This window comes from Chenopodium album, chromosome 10 (assembly GCF_948465745.1).
Source record: "Chenopodium album chromosome 10, dcCheAlbu1.1, whole genome shotgun sequence".
Lineage (NCBI taxonomy): Eukaryota > Viridiplantae > Streptophyta > Magnoliopsida > Caryophyllales > Amaranthaceae > Chenopodium > Chenopodium album.
The window spans coordinates 8,180,178-8,191,605 of NC_137843.1; the positions used below are offsets into that span (position 1 = coordinate 8,180,178).

Consider the following 11,428-nt stretch of genomic DNA (forward strand, 5'->3'; position numbering starts at 1 on the left):
TGAAACAAGCAATAACAATTCAAAACTTAGATATACAAAGTTAATGAACAGTCTAAATAGGGTTTCTCTAATATTACAAATCCTTCTTGAATCAACAAGTTTTTTTCTTCGAAAAGGAAAACACACCTCAAAGTTGGGACAGTTTTTTACTCAAGACGGAATCCAACAAGTATCAAGGAGCACACTAATGGCTAATGATGTTGGCCAGGTTTCCCGCTGTTGGTTACTGGCTTTGGGGGTTTCCTCACTGTGAGTTTCCGCGTACTCTTAATCGTTTTCTCCCCATAGAACTCAACCTGTTTAATTAAACAATTATATCATCACACTCTACTTCAAAATAAAGGTCGTTTCAGCAATCATCACACGTACTAAGAAAATCGTTAAACATAGTTAAAAACTTAAAAATAACAATAGCCACAGTAGGAGAAAAAAAGAGAGAAAGAGGACAGGTAAGGAGAGACTTACATGATGATGAAAAATGGTCAATTCTGGGTGGGAGGCGCTAAGAGGGCCATCGGAGTCGATGAAATTGTTGATTGATGCGCGGTAGCTATCAAAGGTTCCCCGTAATGAAGTCGTTGCATAAACTGCAAGGGAGTTGCGCTGCTTAATATGCCATATTGTATTTACAGTTATGTTCTTCATCACCTTTAAACTGATCCTCATTCTTTTCCAAAAAGAATTGAACTTGCCTTTGGTTTATAATATTCCTCCTCTAAGACCTTTATTAGTGTTTTCTTTAATGCTATCTTTATGTGTAATTTGTGGGAGCGTTTTATAATGGATTAATGGAGGGAGTTGTTAGCTTTCCGACAATTATCTTTCTCCTTCAATTATAAAAAACAGCATTTGACCCAACAGATTGCATGTGTGAAAAACTCTTCAAATTGAAGCTTTTAATTAATATTATAATCCTATTTGACTATAAGAATCTTGATTATACTTAATAGTTTACTTGTACAACTGTACTAGTAGTTGACTAACACTTGGTCTTGGAAGATAGGGTTACAATCCATATGACATGTTTTTGGCTCTACATGGTTCATTTGGTAGAACTAATAACGATGATGGTAATGAGTTTATATAATCATATTTATTCATACTTATATTTAATGTTGCGTTCATATTTAATTTTGCAAGGAAAGACTGATACTAGTATGAAGTGTCGATAGTTTATTTAGACCTATATGTATATTCTTTTCTTAATTCCCATTATAACTAAAAACCACCTCTAAAGACAGATGAGAGACAGCAAAATTCAGCTTTACACAGAAAAAAAAGTGCTTAGAATGGCATGAAAATTTTCCTACAATAAAAATACAATTATAAGCTACATATTTTGAGTAATTTGAGCTCTTGACCATGAGTTCATGTGTATTATGATTGGTTGTATAACTAGTATCAACCCATCTAGGGTATAGGTTTTGCTAGCCTGCTAGGTAGCACGGGAAGACACTGACTTATAAGAATGGTTTATTTTGATTATCTAAAATCTGCCCTTTTCCTTTTCTTTTTTTTTAAAAAAAAAAAAAAAAATTTAATTAACAGTGTCATTGGTAGGAGTAAGAAAAAGCTCTAACCTGGCACCCTTTGAACTTAGACTCAGCATCATAATGACTGTTTCAACATGCAGCTCCCAATCCTCCTGTGAACTGAGGCAACACTGCAATAAATGGTATAACAATGGCCAAGGAAAAATGAGACAAGCACATTACAATAACATTCAATAGACAATAACCCAGATCAAAATATGAAGAACCTACCTATTTACAAAGTTGACTATTTCTATCTCGTAATCATTGAAATATTGAATTACACAAGAATAAGTTGTAACTTTTCCTTTATAGATCGATTGCTTTTAAATGTCCAGGATAAATTTTAACTGGTGGAATTTCTGTATTTGCTGCAGTTCATGCCCAACTGTCAATCTGGCTCGTCTGCAATCAGATGCTAATCAGGAAGATCCTTAATCCTCCAAGACAAACTTCTTCCTTGGGCAAAGCCCAAAATCCAAAGCTCAGCGGCTCAGCCACTCCATAAACATGAAAGGCTGTTCATTCTCCCTGGGACATAACTTTCAAAACTTCATAGTAGAACATCCATGGAAACACCACAAGAGACCTATCAGATGTAATTATCACATACAGGTTAATTGACGAAACATTAAATGATAAGGCAGACTAGCAGATAAATAAAGCAACATAACGGAAAAGGTTTCTAGACAAGGTTAAGAGAATAAAAAGTCTATGATCAACATAAAAAATTGGTTGTAGATACAAAAACACTTCGCATCACTTATCCACTTGTCTAATTGGTATGAAACTAAGATATAAAAGGAAAAATGAACCCTCACCAATCACAGCTCAAAGCTTCTGGTATGTCAATGTATCATCATCATCATGCTAAGTTTTGGCAACCAGCATGTGACATAACATGGCAGCTTAGGCTTTGTTCTTTTAACCTGAGAAAATAAAATCTAAACTTCAATGTCCTGGGTGCTATCTGCAGTATTCAGCCTGCAACATACAGAAACCAGGTAGCATTGACCAGCTAAAAACATCTGCTTTTAATTCCTTCAACCATACGTGTAAATCTTGCACTCTGGATACAAGCAAAGTATGAACATAATTCGACTTCATATTGATGTCTAAACAAAGCTTGGACCCTTACATCATAGGTTTAACACCCCTCTCCAATGAAAACGGAAACACAAGCCATTCTAGTCAAGATTCTTTTCCAAATAGATGAGAGAGATAAATGACCTAGAACCAAGAAATCAAAAGTAAATAAGATGAAGAATAGAAAGGAGGTCAAAAAGGATGAAGCAAGTACAAGACAGTCTAACATTCTTAGAACAAAAGCAAAACTTGTACGCAATGTAGTGATAGCAATTCTACAATGCTAGATACCAGACCCGCAATACCAAGACTCAAGATGAACAGAACAGATAACAAGAAAGTTACATTCAGATTTGTGACTAGAGTAGGCAGTTACTGATACAAGCCAGCTAAAATTTGCAGCAGCAAAATCATGAGAAGTATTTTTTTTTTCCCTTAATTAGATTTTAACCTGTTATTAAGTGGTTTCCTAAGATTTTAGTCTCATAAATTCTGCAGATAGCTCCTAGTAAAAGTAAATGCTTGCATTTCTTTAAAAATACTCCCGATTTCTGGATATCACTAATATCCCTAATCTCAACTCCTAACAGACATGGAAAATTGGACAATTTGACACAGGAATCTAATGTTTACCAATCTACACCTCCTTGTTTTATTTACTCAATATTGTATACCTTTATGAAAAGAATCCCAATATGTAGTTAAACATTTAGGGACACATTGCAGTTTTGAAAGTTAGCAACAAGCCAACAAGTATATATAACAAGGCATGGGTTCGTAAATTTACATATATGGGTTTTCTGTTTTTCTGCCAGACTTTTTTATATGGGATTATGGGGAGAATCTAGACTATGGAGAGATCCAACGAGACGTAATCAAAATGAGAAGCTTAAAGTATTTCATCTTTAAGAGAGGTATGTATGACTCAAAACTCCACAAGGCCTAGGCAAACCTTTTTGTTCATAAAGCTGGATCTTGAAGGAGACAAATTGAATATATGAAGGAATGAACTAACACATTAACTACAGAAGAAAAAGATGTTAATATTTGAGTATGTAAGATTATAGGCCAGGGATGCTTATATTTGCAGTGTAGATGTAGGCCAAATGAAAAGTCCATCAATGTTACATAATGATAATATCTGTTGTTTCTAGTTGAGATATTGAAGATGATTTTTTATTCTGAACATCACTAACAGTAAATTTTGATAATCCGTGAGAACTTGTGAAAAACTATAATCTGATGTTCATTGTAAATTAATTTGGCAATTCAGTACTACTCGTATTACTACACAAGTGGCAGGGCATAAACAAAAGACACTTTGGTGAATCAATACTTTCTATTGAAGCAGAGAAACAATTTTACTAAAAAATTGTAAATAATATACAAAAACACTGATACACATAGACACGTAGCCAGCTTTCCAAAAACAAAAATGCTAGCTTGAAGTGATAGAAGATAATAGATCAAGGAAATATACATACCCCTAAATCGAAGGAAAAATATTGCTGTTGGCATGATAGCTGTTCGGTACCAAGACTCACTTTAGACCTTTAAAATTCAAGTGGTCTTTTCAACATTAAGTGAATAGGCAGAATTCATTGGAGCCTATAGAGCAGATGACTGTAGTCTCATAGAATAATACGCAATTATGTTTTTCCAGCTGCCTGTTGGAAACTTGTGTCTGTATTTATACTCGTATGTGTCGTATCTGTATTTGTACTCTTATCTGTGTTTCTACTATCTGTATTTCTACTCTTATCTGCATTTCTAGAAGCAGATTTTTTAGTACTTGTTGATGACCCAAATGCTCCTAAAGCTTCTAAGAAAAACCTCTTATTAGGGACAATACCATCTTGGTCCATACACTTCAATAACTTCTGTAAAAGATCTTTCATGTTTGCCTTCGTGTAGGCTTTGTAAAGAAGCTTATAAGTTGAAGAATTTGGGTGGACGCCATAATCTCGTGCACTATCCAAAAGCATGTCTGCTTCCATTGGTAAGTTATTTAAGCAGTAAACATCCAACATAGCATTTAATGTTGACACCTTCAACTCCTTTTTAGATGCACTAATCCCATCAAATGTTTCCCTTGCTTTCGAAACAGAGTCACATAATCCATACATCATGATGACACTCTCATATGTAATATAATTAGGGGTGTATCCCATATTGGTTACATTAAGAAAAACATTCTCTGCTTTCTCCCGAAGTCGTGCCTTTCCATAATTGACAATCATTGAATTAAATGTGGGAAGAGTTGGCTTCTCCTTAGAACGTAACAAGCTCTTGAAAACTTGCTCCATCTTCTCAAATTCTTGTCTCTTTCCATAGGCATCAATCAGCAGATTAAATGTGATTATATCAGGCTTACAGTGATTGATTTTCATGCGAGACAATACAGCTTCCATTTCTCTGATCATCCCATTTTTTCCAAATGCATCCATCACACCATTGAATGTAAAGACATCAGGTGAAACTAAGCTCTCTTCAAGATCTTTAAACAATGTGTTAACTTGATTAACATTCCGTGCTTGTGCAAACGCTCTTAAAAGAATATTGTATGTCACAATACTTGGCTGACAGCGCTCCATCCCCTTCATCTTATTGAAATATCCAAGAGCTTTTTCCAAGGCCTTAGACTTGTCACGAGAATGCAGATGTGCTGTTATGAGCGCGTTGTAAACAGATGTGTCAGGCCGACACCCACTATTACGCATCTCTGAGAAAAGCCACATTGCCATCCTAGTTTGACCTTTCCTTCCCATAACTGAAATCAGTTTCGAATATACACCGTTGTCTGCAATATACCATCTTTGTTTCTGCATCCATCTAAAGACCTGAATATCAATCCAAAACACAATTATTAACAAGCTAAATGAATGTGCATAGACAATCCAAAGCTTAGTGCGAAACCAACGATCTTAGAACCAAGAAAAAGTCTTCAAAAGGAAAATATAGCCTTTTGGACCTATATAATATTCCTAAACCCTGGAAGCTAAATCTTTCTTTCACACCTCAAAGACATAGCAGCCATGATCACAATTAATTGGACACAGAAGACAACAGCATATACTTCGAGCAAATTAGTAGCTTAAATTACTCCTTTTCATATTCAATACTTTCAAAACAATTTATCCATCAAAACTAATCATCAAACTGTTGTAGACGTTGTACAATAGTATCATTAGCAAGTGTAAGTCTATAACAACAGTATCCATAAAACAAATACTACTCCGACCATTCCACTTTATTAGGCCACATATCTTTTCCGCAATGCCACAACATAAGAACCCTTTTCATGTTCATCATATTACAGCTTTTCCCAAATTACGCCTACTTTATTTTTAAGAAGTTTATCCGTCTTATGATGATTAATAAGATGATTGTTCTCATTGTATTTCAAGCAATGTGGCAATAAAAGTGAGACAGAGATTAATGAAATAATCCATTAGAAACAAAGTTTTCTTTAACTTCAATGCAATCAACAAAAACCCAAATTTCCCAAATTCTTATATTTCTATAACAATACCTAGAATAAAATCAGAGAAAATTCAAATAAATTAAATTAACAAAAACCCAGAAATCCTAACCTCGAGACATTGAAGCCACTTATCACTTTTACCCAGTTCTTCAAACAGCATAAAACAATGCTCCGTCCTCAAAAACTTAACATATTTGTTCAATGTTGATACTATGGGTTCTTTATCACTAAAATTTCTCAAAATCCCACGAACCAGTTCATATGCCTCGGAATTTGCACCCTTAGAAACAGATCTTTTGTGGGGTCTGGTTGAATTACAGGTAATTTTGAGGCTGGGTTTGTATTTGATGTAAGATTTCTGAAATGCTACAAATGGGTGTGATGAAATTGGAGAGTAGGGTGAAGAAGAAATGGATAAATGGGTAAAATAATTTGGATTGATGGGGTTTTGAAGAATCCCAATTGCTGCATTTGTTGCCATTTTCAATTAAGGGGTTTGAGAAATTTAGGGGTTTAATGGAGGGAAAGAGGAGAAATGTGGGGATAGTGTAGAGTTGTATTGTGGAACATTGGATAGATAGAATAGAATGGCACTAGCAGTAAAATTTTGATGAATTTTGATAAAACTTTTTGGGTTTTATTTAATAAGGGTCCGTACCGATTTACTAAAAATAACTAAACTTGACTGAAGTGAACTAAATTGAATAGAGTTGAAATGAATTGTTTATGAGATAAGGAAATTAGGAACTGAACTGAACTGAAGTGATTGGAGCTAAAATGAAGTGATTGGAGCTGAAGTAAACTGAAATTAAGTTGAACTAAAGAGACACTAAATTGAATTGGTTGAAATCTTCACTATGGAGATGTTTGACTTGATTGATCAAGGTAACGAGTAATATTCTTTAGAACTTTAACGTAGTCGGGAGGGAAAAGAATTTACATCCTCAAACTTATTTTGCTTGAAAAAAGTTAAAATATGTTGAATAGAACATAACCTTAATTAATCCATTTAAGAGACATTATGGTGTAGATGGCTTACGTGGTGACATGTTATAGGTCAAGCACAATCAACATGTTGCTACAGTGCTATTCTCCACTAAGGATGTCAAATTGTCAATGAGCCGAGCTAAGTACTTTATTTGAGCTAGGCTTGATAAGAAAAATAATGATCTCGAGTTCAAGTCGAGCTTAATCGAAATTTATACCGCCTTTCTCTTGAATTAATGTCCTAACAACATTGTGGCCCATGAGAATAATTAATAAGAATTAAGAACGTTATTGTAGCTTGAAATTGTAACATCATGATAATTAATAAGTTTATTTATGTTGTAAGTAATAACCACTAAAAGTAGGAGGAAAAATACTTTTTTGTCTTAATGAAAAAAAGGGGTAATATTAGTAGTTTAGTCGATGTATTAAGTATTCAAGATATAGTTTCATGACTTTCATCTCATACCAAACAAAGCTATGTAACATTTAATCCTCATTTATTATCAAATAAAAGTTTTTAATTCTTATATTAGTCAGCATTTCCCAAACCTTTTTATTCGCTGTAATTTTTTTCTTATTCACAAAATCGAAACCAAACGACCCTTAAGTGTAATGTTTTCCTATAAAAACATACATGACTCCATTACACAAATAACACTTCGGTCTACCAATTTTCTCACAAACATATCTCCAAAATACCATTTACAAAATCCTCAAAGAGTTTAGCTTCATATTCCATGTAAAAGTTTACTGTTTTTCCTTTCTAATTCATTTCTTAAAATATCATTATTGTTAATTGATTATAAATTACAAACCATATACCACACAGGTTATCTCTACATAAAGATGAAGCCATTCATTGCAATTTTAATTCTCGTGGCATTTCTGATTTTCTTCCAAACAGGTAAATAAAAACAAATTCTGAGTAAAATAATAATTTCTTTGTTTATGGTAGTAATATGCTCCCAACATACCACAAATCCCACTTCTTTGTTTTTTATTGCAATAATCTGGCACGCATATACGGATAACGGATATACCATTAGGTTAGGAATTCCCCTTATAAAGAGAGCTTCCTAATATTTTTTTCATTACCTTAAAAAATAATTATAATATTAAAAAAAAAAATACGGATATACCATTGTAGTCATAAGCATATTGATCATATAATTTAAGTTATAATAAAATCAACTATTAATTGATGTTGGAATGTTTATCTGTATATAACAGGTGAGTGTTACAAATGGACGAAAATATGCAAGGATGAGAAGGTGGCAGCGTTACCCTTCAAATGTTCGAAGGTGCCCTGTGATGTTTACTGTGGAAAAAAGCACACAGAAAGTCCGCATGCTTGGGGAAAATGCAAAACTGACGATGTACATGTTTGTGAATGCTTCTACATCTGCTACTACGACCACTCTCCTTGGGGATTTAACAACAATGATACATTCACTTGATTAATAACTAGTGTTTGACCCGCGCCATACACCGGGTGTTTTTTTAAATCTTAAAGAGCTTGAAAGACTTATTTTGTTGTTTTTTATTTATCAATAAATCATAATATCATGACAACAATAAATTATTTTGGATTATTTTCACTTTTATGATACATTCTAATATGCATGTATTTATATATTTTTGTAGATTTATAGAACATGAATTGTTTGTAGCTAAGATAGTAATAAGTGTTGTCTTTATTAAAGGTCGTCTAGTGTTCAAACCTCTTTGCATGCATTTTTGGTTAATCTATAAACTATTACTAAAACAAAAAATTGAATAGCAACTGTATTCCTTTCTATTGATTTAAAGATCCATCATTCCTTCTCCTCAATTCCTTAACAATAATATTCAAACGTCCAGAAATTTTCTAATATATTCAAACTATATTTTATTTTTAAGAAATCCCCTTCCAATGAATTTATGACAAAATTAAAAAGATTCATTGTATATACGAATTTTATACTACTATGTATAATTTTTTTTTAAAATTAAAATCGTGCATTGCACGGGGATAATCTAGTTATGACCTAAAACAGAGATTTTGAATGATGATGTGGCGTGATTCTAGTGCAAGAATAGATACACGTGACACATTGACATTTCTAGAAACGCTTTTTAATATAGAACTAGTGAGTAGCCCGGGCGTTGCCCCGGGATACTACTTTTGTAGTTGTGCAAGTGCTAATTTTTAAGAGCATTTAATATTGTGTATGTAGTATGTATATTCAATACTTTAATGGTATAATATTATTTAGTGTGAAACATTAAAGCATAACCAACAATTTGCCTAGATGGTTAAACAATAACATTTCTTCAAAGAGGTCGATGTGGCACATTGAGGAATTGAGTGGATGACATGGCGTAATAAGGAGTTGAGTGAGTGACGTGGCATAGTGAGGGGATCTACGTGGTGTAGAGACGTTTTTAGGAATGCCTTTTAATATATTAGTATAGATTATAGATTACAATTTTCCTTCCTGGCCAAATTTTAGGAGTTATTGCACTTTATATTTTTATTTCTTGTAATGTTTGTTTCAAATACGAAATACTCCGTATTAAATAAAAATTTGTTTAACAATCGGGTACAGCCGTAAAGTTAATCTTTTGATTGAATTAGTTCTTTAACTTAGCTTAACTTTTTAGTTGAATTGATCATCTAGTATAAAAAACAAAAATAGGTTACACAAGGAGCTGGATGAGAATAAACTTTCAAGTCGAGTTCTATACCTCATCCACATCTCTTTTTTGGTTGAACGTAGCATTGAGAATGGGAAGACTCATGCTTAGAGATGGCCGTGAATCTTAGACCTGACATGATTAATGGATCCAAATCCGTTTCCAAGGATATGAGTCCTTATAATTTGGATCTGATGGATCCAGGTTAGGATTGGATCCTTTGGAGAAAAATGGATCTAAGAGCAAGTTTAGCCCCAAGTCTTAACACTTGAATGTAACATCATTTTTTATGGTCCCTATTGAAAATGATGTCATCAAATTCTTGTTAAGACTCACTAAGATTTGCACAAATTTATCACTTTAGCCCTAAGACTTAAATATGTAGAAAAGTGTAAAACAAAAAAGGATAATAAAAATAAAAGTGAGGTGGGTGAAGTGGGTCCCAATATCAAGTCTTAAGTTGAGTCTTGGAATTTCAAGACTCAACTTGAGACTTACTTGAGATTTTAGAAGAAAAATGGGAAAAATCATAAGCATAAGTCTTAAGACTCAAAATGATGATGTCACTCCAAGTTTTAAGACTTGGGGCTAAACTTGCTCTAAGCACAAGTCTAACCATAATATCCATTTACTCGCTTTGTACCTGTTTGTAACCTGTAAGGGTCATAACATACACGAGATATAAAACTTGTACATAAAGACAACTATTGAAATCTACTAGTACTGTATATTATTAATTTTGACGGAGACTCTATTTTGAACACCTGTTAATTTCATAGAAAAGAACTACTACGGGCCTGTTCACTTCAGCTTAATTTCAGTTTAGTTTACTTCAGTTTAGCTCCAATCAGTTCAGTTCAGTTCATTTCAGCTTCAATCAGTTCAGTTCAGCTCCTAATTTCCTTCTCTCATAAAATATTCATTTCAGTTTAGTTCAGCTCAGTTCAGTTCATCTCCAATCAGTTCAGTTCATCTCCAATCAGTTCAGTTCAACTCAGTTTAGTAAATGTGAACAAACCCGTTCTTAAGTGTTAAAAATAAAAAATAAAAAATAAAAAACACCCTGAAAAGATGCTTCTTCCTATGTGAAAAGAAAATAAGATTGGGTAAAACTCATTCGTTGCCTCGTTCGAGTATATATTTCGGTTGTAACATTTGTAATCCAAACTCAAAGACAAAGTGAAAGAATATTTGATACCAATCCCATTGAGAAAAAGAATCCAATAATTCATGTGAAGCCAAATAATGGTCACGTTGTTACATACTTTTTTTTTTTTTTAATAACAAGTTGTTACATATACTGATATACTTGTAGGTACTTGCTCAGTTAAATAAACATTGTGACTAATCAGTTAAAAAACTTTGCCTGGCTTGAGATTGAATCCCTTTTACGGAGTATATCACAACCATTGCTGGCTTGCTGCTCTCTTCACAGACCAAAAATAAAAAACGTAATACTGTAATGAATTAAATCATCAAAATCAGTCCACAATGCGAAGAAGTTTCACCAAAATAAGTTCAGTTCATCAAAACAAATTTTTTTATTCAGTAGCATAGGTTATACGAGTACTACGTATAGACCGTATTCGGTAAAACAAATAATTGAATATCATGATGCCTGCAGCAAAAACAGTTCCATAGTCTATACACTCAAATTCCA

General features: G+C 33.3%; 1 protein-coding gene across 1 annotated transcript; it reads right to left on the reverse strand.

The window, feature by feature from the left end:
- LOC145563393 (pentatricopeptide repeat-containing protein At4g39620, chloroplastic-like) lies at nt 1-6,653 on the reverse strand. Its single transcript, XM_081623840.1, has 7 exons — nt 6,212-6,653; nt 4,103-5,458; nt 2,354-2,461; nt 1,764-2,121; nt 1,581-1,663; nt 466-587; nt 1-296 (listed from the first exon to the last, which is right to left on the reverse strand). Exons 1-2 carry the CDS (start codon nt 6,581-6,583, stop codon nt 4,268-4,270), a joined length of 1,563 nt encoding a protein of 520 aa, XP_081479966.1. The 5' UTR covers nt 6,584-6,653; the 3' UTR covers nt 1-296; nt 466-587; nt 1,581-1,663; nt 1,764-2,121; nt 2,354-2,461; nt 4,103-4,267.
- Nucleotides 6,654-11,428: the final 4,775 nt, after the last annotated feature.

Bases quoted from the DNA above. Each gene is read 5' to 3' on its own strand.
- LOC145563393 (XM_081623840.1), bottom strand. From the start codon at position 6,583: ATGGCAACAAATGCAGCAATTGGGATTCTTCAAAACCCCATCAATCCA. The intron at 5,459-6,211 runs GTTAGGATTTCT...ATTGATATTCAG, and splicing joins AGTGGCTTCAATGTCTCGAG to GTCTTTAGATGGATGCAGAA.